This window comes from Petromyzon marinus, assembly GCF_048934315.1.
Source record: "Petromyzon marinus isolate PM22_M1 ecotype Great Lakes invasive population chromosome 78 unlocalized genomic scaffold, UKy_Petmar_22M1.pri1.0 chr78_unloc.2, whole genome shotgun sequence".
Classification (NCBI taxonomy): Eukaryota; Metazoa; Chordata; class Hyperoartia; order Petromyzontiformes; family Petromyzontidae; genus Petromyzon; species Petromyzon marinus.
In genome coordinates this window covers 467,956-490,320 of record NW_027422626.1, presented here as the reverse complement: position 1 = coordinate 490,320, position 22,365 = coordinate 467,956, and the positions used below count along the sequence as shown (strand labels likewise).

The window sequence follows — 22,365 nt, the reverse complement described above, 5'->3', positions numbered from 1 at the left end:
GCATGTGTTGTGGTTATTGCAAACATGATGCCTTGAATAAAGGTATCAGTTTTTGTGTGCCGGTTAAAAGGGTTAAAAACGTATTCCTATATCTTCTTTGGTTCTTTCGGTAAAGTCACCACCACGTAGAATCAGAATAAAATAATAAAATAAAACGATAAAATTCTCACGACGTCACGGCCACAACACAAGTGGCCTTCTTCGAATGATCTTAAGGTTGTGTGGAATCCATCCCCGTAGAGGCGGTTTAAATTTCGATTTAAAGCTTTCGCGACTGCAAGGATTCACCTCCTTTGGTTCTCTCGGTAAAGTCTCCGCCGCGTAGAATGAGAACACACAACCTTAAGATCATTCGAAGAAGGCCACTTGTGTTGTGGCCGAAACGTCGTGAGAATTTTATCGTCTTATTTTATTCTTTTATTCTCATTCTACGCGGCGGTGACTTTACCGAAAGAACCAAAGAAGATGAATCCTTGCGGTCGCGAAAGCTTTAAATCGAAAAATAAACGTCAAAGCGCTCCGTACGTCAAAGCGCTCGTACGTCAAAGCGCTCGTACGTCAAAGCGCTCGTACGTCAAATCACTCGTCATACACCAGTTGTGACCACGTGACGCCGGGCAGGACAAAGCGTCTGCCCGTATTGCTAGACCCCCCCCTCGCTCGTTCACCAAATTAATAATAAAAACACTCGCAGGCCAAGTTACTCGCGATCCACAGGGTTTTTTAAAATTCGTTTATTTCTCTACCTACGAGGGCTTTACCGACTATGGATTCCGGCGGTTCGCGAAAGCTTCACATCAAGATTGAACCACTAACCCCTCCCCCACCCCACCCCCACCCCGACCCCACCCACCCCGTAATTCTGAACGGTAAAAGCCCCAAACCACACGAAAGCTAACTAAAAACCCACCGGTTCAGCTATTTTTAAAACAATCCCGAGGCTTCTCCAACCTACAAAGTTATTTCTTAAAACGAACAAAAAACTCAAATACAGAATCCGCCCGTCGGCGTGAAAAAGATCGCAAGATACAACAGACACGGTACAGTGGTGGGGTCTAGCGGAGACTCGGGGGTCTAGCGGAGACTCGGGGGTGTAGCGGAGACTCGGGGTGTAGCGGAGACTCGGGGTGTAGCGGAGACTCGGGGTGTAGCGGAGACTCGGGGTGTAGCGGAGACTCGGGGTGTAGCGGAGACTCGGGGTGTAGCGGAGACTCGGGGTCTAGTGGAGACTCAGAATGTAGTAGAGACTCAGGGTGTAGTAGAGACTCAGGGTGTAGTAGAGACTCAGGGTGTAGTAGAGACTCAGGGTGTAGTAGAGACTCAGGGTGTAGTAGAGACTCAGGGTGTAGTAGAGACTCAGGCTGTAGTAGAGACTCGGGCTGTAGTAGAGACTCAGGGTGTAGTAGAGACTCAGGGTGTAGTAGAGACTCAGGCTGTAGTAGAGACTCAGGGTGTAGTAGAGACTCAGGGTGTAGTAGAGACTCGGGCTGTAGTAGAGACTCGGGGTGTAGTAGAGACTCGGGGTGTAGTAGAGACTCGGGGTGTAGTAGAGACTCAGGCTGGAGTAGAGACTCGGGGTGTAGTAGAGACTCGGGGTGTAGTAGAGACTCGGGGTGTAGTAGAGACTCGGGGTGTAGTAGAGACTCAGGGTGTAGTAGAGACTCAGGATGTAGTAGAGACTCAGGGTGTAGTAGAGACTCAGGGTGACTCAGGGTGTAGTAGAGACTCAGGGTGTAGTAGAGACTCAGGGTGACTCAGGGTGTAGTAAAGACTCAGGGTGTAGTAGAGACTTGAGGTGTAGCAGAGACTCGGGGTGTAGTAGAGACTTGGGGTGTAGCAGAGACTCGGGGTGTAGTAGAGACTCAGGGTGACTCGGGGTGTAGTAGAGACTCGGGGTGTAGTAGAGACTCGGGGGGTAGTAGAGACTCGGGCTGTAGCAGAGACTCAGGCTGTAGTAGAGACTCAGGCTGTAGTAGAGACTCAGGGTCTAGTAGAGACTCGGGGTGTAGTAGAGACTCGGGGTGTAGTAAAGACTCGGGGTGTAGTAGAGACTCAGGGTGAAGTAGAGACTTGGGATGTAGTAGAGACTCAGGGTGACTCAGGGTGTAGTAGAGACTCGGGGTGTAGCAGAGACTTGGGGTGTAGCAGAGACTCAGGGTGACTCAGGGTGTAGTAGAGACTCAGGGTGTAGTAGAGACTCAGGCTGTAGTAGAGACTCAGGCTGTAGTAGAGACTCAGGCTGTAGTAGAGACTCAGGCTGTAGTAGAGACTCAGGCTGTAGTAGAGACTCAGGCTGTAGTAGAGACTCAGGCTGTAGTAGAGACTCAGGGTCTAGTAGAGACTCAGGGTCTAGTAGAGACTCAGGGTGTAGTAGAGACTCAGGGTGTAGTAGAGACTCAGGTTGTAGTAGAGACTCAGGGTGTAGTAGAGACTCAGGGTGTAGTAGAGACTCAGGGTTTAGCAGAGACTCAGGGTGTAGCAGAGACTCAGGGTGTAGCAGAGACTCAGGGTCTAGTAGAGACTCAGGGTCTAGTAGAGACTCAGGGTCTAGTAGAGACTCAGGGTCTAGTAGAGACTCAGGGTCTAGTAGAGACTCAGGGTCTAGTAGAGACTCAGGGTGTAGTAGAGACTCAGGGTCTAGTAGAGACTCAGGGTCTAGTAGAGACTCAGGGTGTAGTAGAGACTCAGGGTTTAGCAGAGACTCAGGGTGTAGCAGAGACTCAGGGTGTAGCAGAGACTCAGGGTCTAGTAGAGACTCAGGGTCTAGTAGAGACTCAGGCTGTAGTAGAGACTCAGGGTGTAGTAGAGACTCAGGGTGTAGTAGAGACTCAGGGTGTAGCAGAGACTCAGGGTCTAGTAGAGACTCAGGCTGTAGTAGAGACTCAGGGTGTAGTAGAGACTCAGGGTGTAGTAGAGACTCAGGGTGTAGCAGAGACTCAGGGTCTAGTAGAGACTCAGGGTCTAGTAGAGACTCAGGGTGTAGTAGAGACTCAGGGTGTAGTAGAGACTCAGGGTTTAGCAGAGACTCAGGGTGTAGCAGAGACTCAGGGTGTAGCAGAGACTCAGGGTATAGTAGAGACTCAGGGTGTAGTAGAGACTCAGGGTCTAGTAGAGACTCAGGCTGTAGTAGAGACTCAGGGTCTAGTAGAGACTCAGAGTGTAGCAGAGACTCAGGGTGTAGTAGACTCAGGGTCTAGTAGAGACTCAGGGTGTAGCAGAGACTCAGGGTGTAGTAGAGACTCAGGGTGTAGTAGAGACTCAGGGTCTAGTAGAGACTCAGGGTCTAGTAGAGACTCAGGGTGTAGTAGAGACTCAGGGTCTAGTAGAGACTCAGGGTCTAGTAGAGACTCAGGGTCTAGTAGAGACTCAGGGTCTAGTAGAGACTCAGGGTCTAGTAGAGACTCAGGGTCTAGTAGAGACTCAGGGTGTAGTAGAGACTCAGGGTGTAGTAGAGACTCAGGGTGTAGTAGAGACTCAGGGTCTAGCAGAGACTCAGGGTGTAGTAGAGACTACCACTATACAGAAGGTGGCTGCTACTGCTGATAATGATGGTGGTGGTGATGATGGTGGTGATGATGGTGTAGTGGTTAGCGCTACGCTGCGCTATGAACCTTGCGACCCGGGTTCGATTCCCGCTCACGGACAACACCGCCGGTGACGATTCTCCGAACCAGTCCCGGGCCTCCCCTAGGTCGACTCGGCCTCAAAATGAGTAGCTTGTGTAGCCATGGTGGTCGTAGTGAACATCGCCAGTGACGATTCTCTGAACCGGTCCCGGGCCTCCCCTAGGTCGACTCGGCCTCAAAATGAGTGGCTGGTGTAGCCGTGGTGGTGGTAGTGAACATCGGCAGCACTGGGAGAGACAAAGACGGCCGGGCGTGGTGGTGCTGGCCACCCACCTCTCTCGTGTGCCACAGTGCCGGTAGCCTTCATAGGTGCTGCTCGCTGACAGCACTTGCCCCTACAGTCTGTTACAGGCTACCTGGGGGACCTTCTTTAATGGTGGTGGTGGTGGTGTTGGTGATGGTGGTGCTAGACGGGGTGATGTGGAGGGAGGAAGTTAAAGAGGAGGTGGAGGAGGATGAGGAGTAGGAGGATGGAGGAGGTGGATGATGGTGATGATGATGATGACGATGATGGTCCATGGGAGGATCTTGCCAGGAGGCTGATTGCATCGATGGGAGGTCCATCCTCTGTGGGGTCGACATCATCATCATCAACATCATCACCATCATCAACATCATCATCACCACCATCATCATCATCATCATCAACATCATCAACATCATCATCAACATCATCATCACCACCATCATCATCACCAACATCATCATCACCATCATCATCAACATTATCACCATCATCATCATCAACATTATCACCATCATCATCAACATTATCACCATCATCATCATCATCAACATTATCACCATCATCATCATCATCAACATTATCACCATCATCATCATCAACATTATCACCATCATCATCATCACCATCATCATCAACATCACCATCATCATCATCACCATCAACATCACCATCATCATCATCATCACCATCAACATCACCATCATCATCATCAACATCAACATCACCATCATCATCACCATCATCATCACCATCAACATCATCATCACCATCAACATCATCATCATCACCATCATCACCATCATCATCACCATCATCACCACCATCACCACCATCAACATCATCAACATCATCATCATCATCATCACCAACATCATCATCATCAACATCATCAACATCATCATCATCACCATCACCATCATCACCATCATCATCAACATCATCATCACCATCATCAACATCATCAACATCATCATCATCAACATCATCATCACCATCATCATGAGTGAGTGAGCGAGCGAGTGAGCAGGTGGGTGAGTGAGAGTGAGTGAGTGGGTGAGTGAGAGTGAGTGGGCGAGTGAGCGAATGGGTGAGCAGGTGAGCGAGTAGGTGAGTGGGTGAGTGAGCGGGTGAGTGAGCTCACCACAGTCGGCGTAGATTTCCGAGATGCAGTGGAGAATTCCCGATCCGCATCGACAGAGAACACAGTCGCTCCTCCACACCCACACTCCGTGTGACACTCCACCCTCACAAGCCCTGTAACACAAAGTGGCGGTGACGTCACCACGACGCTTGTGCCAGGCTATGTGCACCTTGAGGCCACGAGAAGTGTCGAACGCCCGCTGGCAGGAGGTCACGGGGCAGACCCAGCAGGTGCCACGGGTCGACTGAGATGACTGGCTGATGCACCACCTGTGCCCCCTACTGTGCCAACCTGCTGTGCTTTAGCCACCCGGCGCTCCGCTCGTTGTTGTGAGCGTCGCTCCTCCGCCCTCCGTTGTTGTTGGAGGGCGACTGCCTCCAACTGCCCAGTAGCGTCCTTCACGAGCCTCCTCCACAGAGGCCGATCTTGACACCGCTGGTACCAGTCATCGGCAAGTCCACTCAGCTCCACGTCCTCATGTACCACGTCACTCCATCTCTGGGATGGAGTGACGTGGGATGCTGTGACGTGGGATGCTGTAGACGATGACAGTGGGCCTATCGCTTTTTCTCAGCAAGTTTGAACACCTCCTCTGTCAGCCAGGGTCTCTGGGGAGGTCTGGACCATGTACCCAAGGCAGCCATTGCAGCTGCCTGAGTCACAGTCCTAAACATCGCCCATTTACCCTCGACATCGGGAGGAGTGGGAGACGATGCCAACCCCAGCCGCAAGCGATAATTAAATTATCGCTTGCAACTTTCATCAGTTAGCTGGGACCAGGCCACTATGGGTTTGAATGGGGTCCTGGGTGTGCACCCACACCACCAGAGTGGAAGAATGGCAGGCGCATCTTACAGATGACTAGTCGATGGTCAATGGGCAGATCAGCTCCACGGTAGGTCCTGATGTCAAGGACATGGGCCCACATCCGCTGTTCCGTCACTATGTAGTCCAGCAGATGTTCTTACTTGGACCCAGCATGCATCCATGATGGTATGTGGATGTGCTGATGCCAGAACAGCATGTTGGTAATTACAAGCCCATGGGCTGCACAAAAATCTAGCAGCCTCCTAGCATTGTTATTTGAGCTGATCTGGCCCATGCCCTCCAATCACTCCAGACCAGGTGGCAGAATCATGACCAACTCGGGCATTGAAGTCACCCAACAAGATGACTATCCCGAGGGGCTACTTTAGCCAGCACCTGTGACAGGAGGTCATAGAAGGCATCTGACTCATCGGCTTTGCCTGCATCCCTCCGGTTGATGGGAAGGCGAGCCCAAAGTAGCCTGGGGCTTACAGCTTCCCACACCTCACCGCCACGCTCCCACGCCCCCTTCATTATTTTGTTCAGAAGAAGAGCCACACCCTGTTGTTTGGCAGTCTCCTGCCCCGAGTAGAGGACTGTCCACCCCTCATGGTGGCAGGAGCCAGAGCCGGTCCACCGGACCTCCTGAATACCACAGAGATCCAGGCGGTACCCTTCCAGCTCCCGACAGAGGAGTGGCAGCCTCTCCTCCGCAGTGAGCGTTCGAACATTCCACGTGGCCATCCGTAGTGGCTTTTCGTTGTTTCTGGAGGAGCACCCGAGGGTAGAGATTCAATCTCCTGGCTCCGCCAGATGGCGTTTGGCCAGGAGACATCATAGACGCTTGGCCCCCCGGGGCCTCCGGCACAAGCTCATAAATTAGATATTTTGTGGTCGTGGATTGGCGGTAATTAATTGAAGGTGGAGGGGTTACCAGCCCCTCGCACCCGTCCAGAGCCCCCACTTGGCCGTTGTGGTGGCTACAAACGCCATGAGGGGAATGGCCAATAGGAATTGGCCCTCGCCCCCCCCCCCCCTCCACGGCACTGCCCACCACAGCGTTGCCCGTCCGGCACTTAGGAGGTATATAGGGGGTTGTTTTTGCCGGACACTCAGTGTGACACGCTCGCACCCACACACAGACACACACACGCCCACACAAACAGACACAGACACACACACACGCTCACGCCCACACAAACAGACACAGACACACACACACGCTCACGCCCACACGTGGTGGTGGTGTCTACTACCACGTGGTGGTGGTGTCTACTACCACGTGGTGGTGGTGTCTACTACCACGTGGTGGTGGTGTCTACTACCACGTGGTGGTGGTGTCTACTACCACGTGGTGGTGGTGTCTACTACCACGTGGTGGTGGTGTCTACTACCACGTGGTGGTGGTGTCTACTACCACGTGATGGTGTCTGCTACCACGTGGTGGTGTCTACTACCACGTGGTAGTGTCTACTACCACGTGGTGGTGGTGTCTACTACCACGTGGTGGTGTCTACTACCACGTGGTGGTGTCTACTACCACGTGGTGGTGGTGTCTGCTACCACGTGGTGGTGGTGTCTGCTACCACGTGGTGGTGGTGTCTACTACCACGTGGTGGTGGTGTCTACTACCACGTGGTGGTGGTGTCTACTACCACGTGGTGGTGTCTGCTACCACGTGGTGGTGTCTGCTACCACGTGGTGGTGTCTGCTACCACGTGGTGGTGGTGTCTACTACCACGTGGTGGTGGTGTCTGCTACCACGTGGTGGTGGTGTCTGCTACCACGTGGTGGTGGTGTCTGCTACCACGTGGTGGTGGTGTCTGCTACCACGTGGTGGTGGTGTCTGCTACCACGTGGTGGTGGTGTCTACTACCACGTGGTGGTGGTGTCTACTACCACGTGGTGGTGGTGTCTACTACCACGTGGTGGTGGTGTCTACTACCACGTGGTGGTGGTGTCTACTACCACGTGGTGGTGGTGTCTACTACCACGTGGTGGTGGTGTCTACTACCACGTGGTGGTGGTGTCTACTACCACGTGGTGGTGGTGTCTACTACCACGTGGTGGTGGTGTCTACTACCACGTGGTGGTGGTGTCTACTACCACGTGGTGGTGGTGTCTACTACCACGTGGTGGTGGTGTCTACTACCACGTGGTGGTGGTGTCTACTACCACGTGGTGGTGGTGTCTGCTACCCACGTGGTGGTGGTGTCTGCTACCCACGTGGTGGTGGTGTCTACTACCACGTGGTGGTGGTGTCTACTACCACGTGGTGGTGGTGTCTACTACCACGTGGTGGTGGTGTCTACTACCACGTGGTGGTGGTGTCTGCTACCACGTGGTGGTGGTGTCTGCTACCACGTGGTGGTGGTGTCTGCTACCCACGTGGTGGTGGTGTCTGCTACCCACGTGGTGGTGTCTGCTACCCACGTGGTGGTGGTGTCTGCTACCCACGTGGTGGTGGTGTCTACTACCACGTGGTGGTGGTGTCTACTACCACGTGGTGGTGGTGTCTACTACCACGTGGTGGTGGTGTCTACTACCACGTGGTGGTGGTGTCTGCTACCACGTGGTGGTGGTGTCTGCTACCACGTGGTGGTGGTGTCTGCTACCCACGTGGTGGTGGTGTCTGCTACCCACGTGGTGGTGTCTGCTACCCACGTGGTGGTGTCTGCTACCCACGTGGTGGTGTCTGCTACCCACGTGGTGGTGTCTGCTACCTGCGTGTGTCATGTTCGCAGTGCCGCCCCGTGTAGTGAGGGAGGCAGGCACAGAAACTGCCCAGGATGCAGGTGCCCCCATTGAGGCAGCAAGAGCGGCTCAGGTGACGACCTGCAGACACACACACAGTGACACACACACACACAGTGACACACACACAGTGACACACACACACACAGTGACACACACACACACACAGTGACACACACACACACAGTGACACACACACACAGTGACACACACACACACACAGTGACACACACACACACACAGTGACACACACACACACAGTGACACACACAGTGACACACACACACACAGTGACACACACACACACACAGTGACACACAGTGACACACACAGTGACACACACACACACACAGTGACACACACACACAGTGACACACACAGTGACACACACAGTGACACACACACACAGTGACACACACACACACACAGTGACACACACACACAGTGACACACACACAGTGACACACACACACACAGTGACACACACACACACACAGTGACACACACACACAGTGACACACACAGTGACACACACAGTGACACACACAGTGACACACACACACAGTGACACAACAACAACAACAACAACCGCCATTCGCCACTAAGTGGCGGTGACGTCACCACGACGCTTGTGCCAGGCTATGTGCACCCTGAGGCCACGTGAAGTGTCGAACGCCCGCTGGCAGGAGGTCACGGGGCAGACCCAGGTGCCACGGGTCGACTGACTGAGATGACTGGCTGATGCACCACCTGAGCCCCCTACTGTGCCAACCTGCTGTGCTTTAGCCACCCGGCGCTCCGCTCGCTGTTGTGAGCGTCGCTCCTCCGCCCTCCGTTGTTGTTGGAGGGCGACTGCCTCCAACTGCCCAGTAGCATCCTTCACGAGCCTCCTCCACAGAGGCCGATCTTGACACCGCTGGTACCAGTCATCGGCAAGTCCACTCAGCTCCACGTCCTCCTGTACCACATCACTCCATCTTTTCTCTAGCCCGTGCCGCGCCCGCTTAGCCCCCTCAATCCGGCCAAACAAAAGCTGTTTCGGCATGCGGTGGCTGGGCATGCGGGCTACATGACCCAGCCATCGCAGCCTTGCCTGCCGGAGGAGCTCACCGATGGGACCCTGCCCAGATCTTTCAAGGATTTGTGAGCTCCTCACACAATCCAGTCTGGTTAAACCCAGGATGGATCGTAGGCAGGTCAGCCTAAATGTTTCTAACCGGCGAAGATGTTCCATTAGGGGGGTCCACGTTTCGCAAGCGTAGAGAAGGGAGGGAATGACCGTGGCCGAGAAGACCTGAAGCTTAGTGCGGAGCGACAGACCAGGTAGCTTCCACACAGCGTTACGCAACCGATGAAAAGATATTGCCGCTCGACTGATTCGGAGTGAGACCTCTGCTGTTAAACTGGAGCCAGTCATAAGCACACTGCCCAGGTATGGGAAACTCTCCACTCTCCCCACAACTGCCCCATCACCGATTGGGAGCCGTGGGGGCGGAGTGTCCGATGGTACAAAATACCCAGGCAGGTGCTTAGTTTTGGTGGGGCTGATGGTAAGGCCCCACCTCTTAGTGGCACGCTCCAGTCTCAGCAGCAGCGTCTCCAACTCCTCCTCTGACTGAGCAGCTATTACCAAGTCATCAGCATACATAACGTGGTTGAGCAATAGGGAGCCATCCCTTGACCGCACCCGGGCATCGATTAGCCTCCCATTATATCTGTACCATATGGAGATTCCCCCGGTACAGCTATTGAAGGCTTCACGAACTACGTGGTCAAAATAGATGTTAAATAATGTGGGAGCCAGAGGACATCCCTGTCGCACCCCAAGGTGTACAGGGAATGGCTCTGACTCCCGGCCACGTAGTTTTACCCGGGCCCGCTCACCATCATGAAGGTCCTTAATGATCGTGAGCAGAGGGTCAGGTACTCCAAAAGCACGAAGAACGACCCAGAGCCCAGGCCTACTGATGGTATCATAGGCCTTGACCAGGTCAATAAAGCAGAGATGTAGGTCTTGTTGGAATTCCCTACACCTCTGCTGTAGCAGACGGCCAGAAAATATGGCATCTGTGCAGGACCGCCCTTTCCCGAAACCGCATTGGGGCTCCGCAAGCCTCTCCTCAGCGTGCCTGGCAAGGCGATGCTGAATAATCCTTGCCAGGACCTTTCCCGGCACACTGAGGAGTGAGATGCCCCTGTAGTTGTTACAGTCTGTGCGGTCCCCCTTCTTAAAAAGGGGGACCACCAGGGCATCCTTCCAATCCTGCGGAACCCGTCCAGTGGTCCAGACTGTTGTTATGATGTCATATAGGGCAGTCTGTGCACAAACGCCACCCTCCCTCAGCATTTCGCTTGGGAGATCATCTCTGCCCGCTGCCTTTCCTGGTCTCAGACTCCGGATCGCCTTCAATACTTCCTCAGCAGATGGCACCTCAGCCAGCCACTCACAGGGGGTGACTTCATCCAATATTTGAGGCACACACACACAGTGACACACACACACAGTGACACACACACACAGTGACACACACACAGTGACACACACACACACAGTGACACACACACACACACAGTGACACACACACACACACAGTGACACACACACACACACAGTGACACACACACACACACAGTGACACACACACACACACAGTGACACACACACACACACAGTGACACACACACACACACAGTGACACACACACACACACAGTGACACACACAGTGACACACACACACACAGTGACACACACAGTGACACACACACACACACACAGTGACACACACACACACAGTGACACACACACACACTGTGACACACACACACACAGTGACACACACACACACAGTGACACACACACACACAGTGACACACACACACACAGTGACACACACACAGTGACACACACACACACACAGTGACACACACACAGTGACACACACACACACACACAGTGACACACACACACACACACAGTGACACACACACACACACACAGTGACACACACACACACACAGTGACACACACACACACACAGTGACACACACAGTGACACACAGTGACACACACAGTGACACACACACACAGTGACACACACACACAGTGACACACACACACAGTGACACACACACACAGTGACACACACACACAGTGACACACACACACAGTGACACACACAGTGACACACACAGTGACACACACAGTGACACACACACACAGTGACACACACACACAGTGACACACACACACAGTGACACACACACACAGTGACACACACACACAGTGACACACACACACAGTGACACACACACACACAGTGACACACACACACAGTGACACACACACACACAGTGACACACACACACAGTGACACACACACACAGTGACACACACACACAGTGACACACACACAGTGAAACACACACAGTGAAACACACACAGTGACACACACACAGTGACACACACACACAGTGACACACACACACAGTGACACACACACACAGTGACACACACACACAGTGACACACACACACAGTGACACACACACACACAGTGACACACACACACACAGTGACACACACACACAGTGACACACACACACAGTGACACACACACACAGTGACACACACACAGTGAAACACACACAGTGAAACACACACAGTGAAACACACACAGTGACACACACACAGTGACACACACACAGTGACACACACACACAGTGACACACACACACAGTGACACACACACAGTGACACACACACACAGTGACACACACACACAGTGACACACACACACAGTGACACACACAGTGACACACACACAGAGACATCCCACCAGCGCGCCCAGCCACCCACCCACGGCCGTCCACTCGGCCATGCGGTGTACAGTGCGCACAGCGAGTACAGTGGGTGAGCGCAGTGCGTACAGCGTATACAGTGTGTACAGTGTGCACAGTGCATACAGTGTGTACAGGGTACAGTGTGCACCGTGTGCGGGCACGGTGCGTACAGCGTATACAGTGTGTACAGTGTGCATACAGTGTGTACAGAGCACAGTGTGTACAGTGTGAGCGCGGTGCGTACAGCGTATACAGTGCGCACAGTGTGTACAGTGCGTACAGTGCGTACAGGGTACAGTGTGTGTCGTGTGCGGGCACGGTGCGTACAGCGTGTACAGTGTGTACAGTGTGCACAGTGCGTACAGCGTGTACAGTGCGCGCCGCGTACAGTGCGCGACGTACAGTGCACCCCGCCCCCCCCCACTCACTGTGCGTGAGCCCCGTGAACGGCACCAACTCCCCCATCCTCGCCCCTCCACCTCCTCCCCTCACCTCCTCCTCCTCCACCTCCTCCACCCCTTCACCCCCCTCACTCCTCCCCTCGTGGGGGCTGGGGAGTGACAGAGGCTGGGTTGGAGGCGGAGTTACGGGGCGCACGGGGGTGGAGTTGAACTTTGACCCTGGCCACGTGGGGTGGGGGGGTCAGAGGTTACAAGGGGCATCAGCAGCAGCATCATCATCTGTAGCATCATCATCATCATCTGTAGCATCATCATCATCATCTGTAGCATCATCATCATCATCTGTAGCATCATCATCATCATCTGTAGCATCATCATCATCATCTGTAGCATCATCATCATCATCTGTAGCATCATCATCATCATCTGTAGCATCATCATCATCATCTGTAGCATCATCATCATCATCTGTAGCATCATCGTCATCAGCATCATCATCAGCGTCAGCAGCAGCATTGTCATCAGTAGTAGCAGCAGCACTGCACCACCACTCCCCACACACACACAGTGCGCTAACCACTGCACCACCGCTCCCCACACACACACACAGTGCGCTAACCACTGCACCACCACTCCCCAAACACACACACAGTGCGCTAACCACTGCACCACCACTCCCCACTCACACACACACAGTGCGCTAACCACTGCACCACCACTCCCCACACACACAGTGCGCTAACCACTGCACCACCGCTCCCCACACACACAGTGCGCTAACCACTGCACCACCACTCCCCACACACAGTGCGCTAACCACTGCACCACCGCTCCCCGCTCACAGTGCGCTAACCACTGCACCACCGCTCCCCACTCACACACAAGTGCGCGAACCACTGCACCACCACTCCCCACTCACAGTGCGCTAACCACTGCACCACCACTCCCCACTCACACACACAGTGTGCTAACCACTCCACCACCACTCCCCCCACACACACACACAGTGCGCTAATCACTGCACCACCACTCCCCACACACACACAGTGCGCTAACCACTGCACCACCACTCCCCACACACACAGTGCGCTAACCACTGCACCACCACTCCCCACACACAGTGTGCTAACCACTGCACCACCACTCCCTACACACACTGCGCTAACCACTGCACCACCGCTCCCCACACTCACAGTGCGCTAACCACTGCACCACCGCTCCCCACACTCACACACACAGTGCGCTAACCACTGCACCACCGCTCCCCACTCACACACACAGTGCGCTAACCACTGCACCACCACTCCCCACTCACATACACAGTGCGCTAACCACTGCACCACCACTCCCCCCACACACGCAGTGCGCTAACCACTGCACCACCACTCCCCACACACACACAGTGCGCTAACCACAGCACCTCCACTCCCCACACACACAGTGCGCTAACCACTGCACCACCACTCCCCACTCACACAGTGCGCTAACCACTGCACCACCACTCCCCACCCACACATACACAGTGCGCTAACCACTGCACCACCACTCCCCACTCACACAGTGCGCTAACCACTGCACCACCACTCCCCACTCACACACAGTGCGCTAACCACAGCACCACCACTCCCCACACACACAGTGCGCTAACCACTGCACCACCACTCCCCACACACAGTGCGCTAACCACTGCACCACCACTCCCCACTCACACACAGTGCGCTAACCACTGCACCACCGCTCCCCACTCACAGTGTGCTAGCCACTGCACCACCACTCCCCACACACACAGTGCGCTAACCACTGCACCACCGCTCCCCACACACACAGTGCGCTAACCACTGCACCACCGCTCCCCACTCACACAGTGTGCTAACCACTGCACCACCACTCCCCACACACACAGTGTGCTAACCACTGCACCACCGCTCCCCACACACACAGTGCGCTAACCACTGCACCACCACTCCCCACACACAGTGTGCTAACCACTGCACCACCACTCCACACACACACAGTGTGCTAACCACTGCACCACCGCTCCCCACTCACACAGTGCGCTAACCACTGCACCACCACTCCACACACACACAGTGCGCTAACCACTGCACCACCACTCCCCATACACACAGTGTGCTAACCACTGCACCACCACTCCCCACACACACACAGTGCGCTAACCACTGCACCACCACTCCCCCCACACACACAGTGCGCTAACCACTGCACCACCACTCCCCACAGTGGCGGTGACGTCACCCCCGTGTGAACTCTGCAACTGAATAGACGAATAATAACCCCATTGTTCAAGCAGACAAATAAGAGGTTGGTGAGTGAGTGGGTGAGAAGGGTGAGTGGGTGGGTGAGCGAGAAGGGTGAGTGAGTGAGTGGGTGAGCAGGTGAGTGAGTGGGGGAGAGGGTGAGTCAGAAGGGTGAGTGGGTGGGTGAGAGAGTGGGCGGGTGGGTGAGTGGGTGAGTGGGTAAGCAGGTGAGTGGGTGGGTGAGTGAGTGGGTGGGTGAGTGAGTGGGTGAGTGGGTGGGTGGGTGAGTGAGTGAGTGGGTGAGCAGGTGAGTGAGTGAGAGGGTGAGAAGGTGGAAGGGTGAGTGGGTGGGTGAGTGAGTGGGTGAGTGGGTGAGTGGGTGGGTGAGTGGGTGAGCGGGTGAGTGAGTGAGAAGGGTGAGTGGGTGAGTGAGTGGGTGAGCGGGTGAGTGAGTGGGTGAGTGAGTGAGAAAGGTGAGTGAGTGGGTGAGCAGGTGAGTGAGTGAGAGCAGGTGAGTGAGTGAGCAGGTGAGTGAGTGAGAGGGTGAGAAGGTGGAAGGGTGAGTGGGTGGGTGCGAGAGTGGGTGGGTGAGTGGGTGAGTGTCTGTGCGAGTCGGCGAGTGGGTGAGCAGGTGCACGAGTGGGTGGGTGAGTGGGTGAGTGGGTGTCTGTGCGAGTGAGTGAATGAGTGGGTGAGTAGGGGGGTGAGCGAGTGGGTGAGCGAGCGAGTGGGTGTCTGTGCGAGTCGGTGAGTGGGTTAGTGGGTGAGTGAGTCCGAATTCTCACCATGCATCAGATGCACGTGTAAACACAGGAGGAATTGAAGAAGCAGCAGCAGCCGTCTAGGTAAAAAAACAAATCCATTAACATCACTCCTAGCATCACCAACATCACCATCACCACCATCATCACCACCATCACCACCATCACCGCCACCACCATCACCACCACCATCACCACCACCACCATCACCACCACCACCACCATTACCGCCATCACCACCATCATCACCGCCATCACCACCATCATCACCACCATCACCACCATCATCACCACCATCACCACCATCATCACCACCATCACCGCCATCATCACCACCATCACCACCATCATCACCGCCATCACCGCCATCATCACCACCATCATCACCGCCATCATCACCACCATCATCACCGCCATCATCACCGCCATCACCATCACCACCACCATCACCACCATCATCGCCATCACCGCCATCACCACCATCATCACCACCATCATCACCACCATCATCACCACCATCACCACCACCATCACCATGACAAAATATCCCCCCCCACCCCGTTTAGACACACTCGCATCAAAACCAATACCACCACCATTCGCCACCAAGTGCCGGTAACGTCACCACGACGCTTGTGCCAGGCTAGGTGCACGTTGAGGCCACGTGAAGTGTCGAACGCCCGCTGGCAGGTCACGGGGCAGACCCAGACAGATGCCACGGGTCGACTGAGATGACCGGCAGATGCACCACCAGCTGTACCCCCCTACTGTGCCAGGCTAGGTTCACCACCTGTACCCCCTACTGTGCCAACTGGCTGTGCTTTAGCCACCCAGCGCTCCGCTCGTTGTTGTGAGCGTCGCTCCTCCGTTGTTGCTGGAGGGCGACTGCCTCCAACTGCCCAGTAGCCTAAGAGTGCACCTAGCCTGGCACTAGCCCCAGTAGCAGCAGCGTCCTTCACGAGCCTCCTCCAGAGAGGCCGATCTTGACACCAGGGCCCGCTCACCATCACGAATGCCCTTAAATGATTGTGAGCAGAGGGTCAGGGACTCCGAAAGCACGAAGAACAACCCAGAGCCCAGGCCTACTGATGGTATCACAGGCCTTGACCAGGTCAATAAAGCAGAGATGTAGGTCTTGTTGGAATTCCCTACACCTCTGCTGTAGCAGACGGCCAGAAAATATGGCATCTGTGCAGGACCGCCCTTTCCTGAAACCGCATTGGGGCTCCGCAAGCCTCTCCTCAGCGTGCCTGGCAAGGCGATGCTGAATAATCCTTGCCAGGATCTTTCCCGGCACACTGAGGAGTGAGATGCCCCTGTAGTTGTTACAGTCCGTGCGGTCCCCCTTCTTAAAGAGGGTGACCACCAGGGCATCCTTCCTATCCTGTGGAACCCATACAGCGGTCAGACTGTTGTTATGTCATGTAGGGCAGTCTGTGCACAAACGCCACCCTCCCTCAGCATTTCGCTTGGGAGATCATCTCTGCCCGGTGACTTTCCTGGTCTCAGACTTTGCCCCTCGCACGTTGATCAGTGGGCAGATCAGCTCCACGGTAGGTCCTGGTGTCAAAGACATGGGCCCGCATCCGCTGTTCCGTCACTATATAAGTCACTATGTAGTCCAGGAGATGTTCTTGCTTGGACCCGGCATGCATCCATGATGTGTGGATGCGCCGATGCCGGAACAGCGTGTTGGTAATTACAAGCCCATGGGCTGCACAACAATCTAGCAGCCTCCTGCCGTTGTTATTGAGCTGATCTGGCCCATGCCCTCCAATCACTCCAGACCAGGTGCCAGTATCATGACCAACTCGGGCATTGAAGTCACCCAACAAGATGACTATCCCGAGGGGCCACTTTAGCCAGCACCTGTGACAGGTCACAGAAGGCATCTGACTCATCGGCCTTGCATGATACAATCACAACACACAATCACACACTCACACACACACATCACACACACAAAATCACACGTGGTGTGATTTTGAGCGAGTGGGTGAGCAGGCGAGCGAGCGAGCGGGCGAGTGAGCGGGTGAGTTACTGGGTGAGAGTGTGAGCGGGTTAGTGAGTGGGTGAGTGTATTAGTGAGTGGGTGAGTGTGAGTGGGCGAGTGAGTGGGTGAGGTGGGCGAGTGGGTGAGTGGATGAATGTGTGGGTGAGTGATTGGGTGGGTGAGTGAGCGGGTGGGTGAGTGAGCAGGTGGGTGAGCCGGTGGGTGAGTGAGCGGGTGGGTGAGTGAGCGGGTGGGTGAGTGAGCGGGTGGGTGAGTGAGCAGATGGGTGAGTGGGTGGGCGAGAAAGCGAGTGGGCGAGCGGGTGGGCGAGCGGGTGAGAGACCGGGTGAGAGTGGGTGAGTGAGAGTGGGTGAGTGAGAGTGGGTGAGTGAGAGAGTGGTGAATGAGTGATTGGGTGGGTGGGTGAGTAAGCGGGTGGGTGAGTGAGCGAGTGGGTGAGTGAGTGGTGAATGAGTGGGTGGGTGAGTGGGTGAATTAGTAGGTGAGTGGTGAATGAGTGAGTGGGTGAATGAGTGGGTGAGTGGGTGAATTAGTGGGTGAGCGGGTGAGTGAGCGGGTGAGTGAGCAGGTGAGTGACAGTTTGAGTGGGTGAGTGATTGGGTGGGTGGGTGAGTGAGCGGGTAGGCGAGTGAGCGGGTGGGTGAGCGAGCGGGTGAGTGAGCGGGTGAGTGAGCGGTTGAGTGGTGAGTGAGTGGGTGAATGAGCGGGTGAGTGGTGAATGAGTGGGTGAGTGGTGAATGAGTGGGTGAGTGAGTGGGTGAGTGGTGAGTGAGTGGGTGAATTAGTGGGTGAGTGAGAGTGCAAGTGGGTGAATGAGCGGGTGAGTGAGAGTGCGAGTTGGTGAATTAGTGGGTGAGTGTTCGGAACCCCAGCTCCCAACGTTACCGTGAAGCCATCGTGAGTTGATCACCACCACTATGTAGCTACCACCACACAGTAGCTACTACCACTATGTAGCTACCACCACCACACAGTAGCTACTACCACTATGTAGCTACCACCACCACACAGTAGCTACTACCACCACGATGTGTAGCTACTACTACCACTATGTAGCTACTACTACTACCACTATGTAGCTACCACCACCACCACCACACAGTAGCTACTACCACTATGTAGCTACTACTACTATGTAGCTACTACTACCACTATGTAGCTACTACTACTACCACACTGTAGCTACTATTACTACCACTCTGTAGCTACTACTACTACCACACTGTAGCTACTACTACTACCACACTGTAGCTACTACTACTACCACACTGTAGCTACTACTACTACTACCACTATGCAGCTACTACCACTATGCAGCTACTACTACTACCACTATGTAGCTACTACTACTACCACTATGTAGCTACTACTACTACCACTATGTAGCTACTACTACTATGTAGCTACTACTACTATCACTCTGTAGCTACTACCACTCTATAGCTGCTACGACACTATAGCGGCAAGGCACGAAACGTCGGACTTAAATCGCCTTCACAGCTCTACATCACCACCATCACCACCATCAACAAAGGCCACTCTGTAGGGTCTACAACAGCAAGGCGATTGATGTGTGGTTAGTAGCAACAGCAGTCTATGAAGGTAGCAACACCATCACCTATAACATCAACACCATCACCCTATAACACCAACACCATCACCCTATAACACCAACACCATCACCTATAACATCAACACCATCCCCTATAACATCAACACCATCACCTATACCACCAACACCATCACCTATAACATCAACACGATCACCCTATAATACCATCACCCTATAATACCAACACCATCACCTATAACATCAACACGATCACCCTATAACACCAACACCATCACCTATAACACCAACACCATCACCCTATAACATCAACACCATCACCCTATAACACCAACACCATCACCTATAACATCAACACGATCACCCTATAACACCAACACCATCACCTATAACATCAACACCATCCCCTATAACATCAACACCATCACCCTATAACACCAACACCATCACCTATAACATCAACACCATCACCTATAACATCAACACCATCACCTATAACACCAACACCATCACCCTATAACACCAACACCATCACCTATAACATCAACACCATCACCCTATAACACCATCACCCTATAACACCAACACCATCACCTATAACATCAACACCATCACCCTATAAAACCAACACCATCACCTATAACACCAACACCATCACCTTATAACACCAACACCCTATTATACCATCACCCTATAACACCAACACCATCACCTATAACACCAACATCATCACCCTATAACACCATCACCCTATAACACCAACACCATCACCCTATAACACCATCACCCTATAACACGAACACCATCACCTATAACACCATCACCCTATAACACGAACACCATCACCTATAACACATCACCCTATAACACCATCACCTATAACACCAACACCATCACCTATAACACCAACACCCTATAACACGAACACCATCACCTATAACATCAACACGATCACCCTATAACACCACCACCCTATAACACCATCACACTATAACACCAACACCATCACCCTATAACACCATCACCCTATAACACCAACACCCTATAACACCATCAACTATAACACCATCAACTATAACACCATCAACTATAACACCATCAACCCTAACAGGTCCTTGCAGGGTGGGCTGGTAGGAACATTGGAATTTTTTTTACACCCAACAGCACGAGATTTCACTTAATGAAAGGGGACGGACGGACGCATTAATCTATTGCAGGCTGGTACACTCAGTTTACAACTTCTTTCCTACCAGTATAACACTATCACCCGTATAACACCATCACCACCATCACCACCGACAACATCACCACTGTAAAATCTCGCGTGGTGCGCACGTGTGTTTTATTGGTGGCGTCTTCCGGAAGAGGAAGAGGAGGGTGGGGGTGGGGAGGAGAGTGCCATCAGCCAATGGGAAACGCGCTTCTGAGTTAAAGGGACAGCCCCTCCAACCTCACGCCTCTCCCCATTGGCTAAAGTAAGTGGGGGAGGGTGGGGGTGGGGAGGGGAGTGCCATCAGCCAATGGGAAACGCGCCTCTGAGTTAAAGGGACAGCCCCTCCAACCTCACGCCTCTCCCCATTGGCTAAAGTAAGTGGGGGAGGGTGGGGAGGGGGTGCCATCAGCCAATGGGAAACGCCCCTCCAACCTCACGCCTCTCCCCATTGGCTAAAGTAAGTGGGGGAGGGTGGGGGTGGGGAGGGGAGTGCCATCGGCCAATGGGAAACGCGCCTCTGAGTTAAAGGGACAGCCCCTCCAACCTCACGCCTCTCCCCATTGGCTAAAGTAAGTGGGGGAGGGTGGGGGTGGGGAGGGGGTGCCATCGGCCAATGGCAAACGCGCCTCTGAGTTAAAGGGACAGCCCCTCCAACCTCATGCCTCTCTCCATTGGCTAAAGTAAGTGGGGGAGGGTGGGGAGGGGGTGCCATCAGCCAATGGGAAACGCCCCTCCAACCTCACGCCTCTCCCCATTGGCTAAAGTAAGTGGGGGAGGGTGGGGGTGGAGAGGGGGTGCCATCAGCCAATGGGAAACGCGCCTCTGAGTTAAAGGGGCACGCGCACGGTTGGGGGAGGGGGGTTTGGAGGGGTGTGGGAGGCCCCTACACATGAATGGATTACACCCCCCCCCATGGGTGTGGGAGGCCCCTACACATGAATGGATTACACCCCCCACCATGGGTGTAGGAGGCCCCTACACATGAATGCATTACGCGCACACCCCCCCCACTATGGGAGGCCCCTACACATGAATACATTACGCAACCCGCCCCCCCCCATTATGGGAGGCCCCTACACATGAACACATTACGCACCCCTCCCCCCCTATGCGAGGCCCCTACACATGAACACATTACGTCTCCCCCCCCCCCCCCCCCCCCCACTATGCGTGTGGGAGGCCCCTACACATGAATACATTACGTCCCCCTCTCCTCCCCCCACCCCCTCCATCCACACACTCCTCCCCCTCCACCCACACACTCCTCCCCCCCACCCCCTCCACCCACACACTCCTCCCCCCCACCCCCTCCACCCACACACTCCTCCCCCCCTCACTCCCAAAGTATAAAGTGGAGCCGTCTCCTCGCTGTCTCCGAGTGTAGCGGAGCGCTTCGAGAAGCTTCACAGGAGCGAGGGGGAGGGGCGGTGAGGAGGGGGGGCGGGGCGAGGGGGAGGGGGCGGGGCGAGGAGGAGGGGGCGGGGCGAGGAGGAGGGGGCGGGGAGAGGAGGGGCGAAGAGAAGGGGGCGGGGCGGTGAGAGGAGGGGGGGCGGTGAGAGGAGGGGCGAGAGGAGGGGGCTGTGAGGAGGAGGGGGGGGAGGGGCTTTGAGTAGGAGGGGGAGGGGGGTGAGGAGGGGGAGGGGTTGAGTGAAGAGGGGGACGATGATGAGGAGGGGAGGGGCGGTTAGGAGGAGGGGCAACGATGAGAAGGGGGCGGGGTTGAGCAGAGGGGT

At 54.5% G+C, this 22,365-nt stretch overlaps 1 protein-coding gene across 9 annotated transcripts; it reads right to left on the bottom strand.

Moving 5' to 3' along the window:
* Window positions 1-700: 700 nt before the first annotated feature.
* On the bottom strand, window positions 701-20,787 carry LOC142905264 (protein Cripto-like). 9 transcript variants are annotated; one of them, XM_076058815.1, is made up of 8 exons: window positions 20,407-20,787; window positions 20,229-20,295; window positions 18,735-20,169; window positions 15,860-15,915; window positions 12,844-13,035; window positions 8,545-8,656; window positions 5,015-5,127; window positions 701-4,193 (listed from the first exon to the last, which is right to left on the bottom strand). In XM_076058815.1, the coding sequence occupies exons 3-8, from the start codon at window positions 18,743-18,745 to the stop codon at window positions 4,033-4,035; spliced, it is 645 nt and encodes a 214-aa protein (XP_075914930.1). In that variant the 5' UTR covers window positions 18,746-20,169; window positions 20,229-20,295; window positions 20,407-20,787; the 3' UTR covers window positions 701-4,032. The 9 variants fall into 9 exon arrangements, with proteins under 9 accessions (XP_075914930.1, XP_075914929.1, XP_075914924.1 ...); XM_076058814.1 differs by having other exon boundaries at window positions 18,735-20,295; window positions 20,407-20,461; window positions 20,508-20,787; XM_076058809.1 differs by having other exon boundaries at window positions 18,735-19,890; window positions 19,992-20,787.
* Between the last annotated feature and the right edge of the window lie 1,578 nt (window positions 20,788-22,365).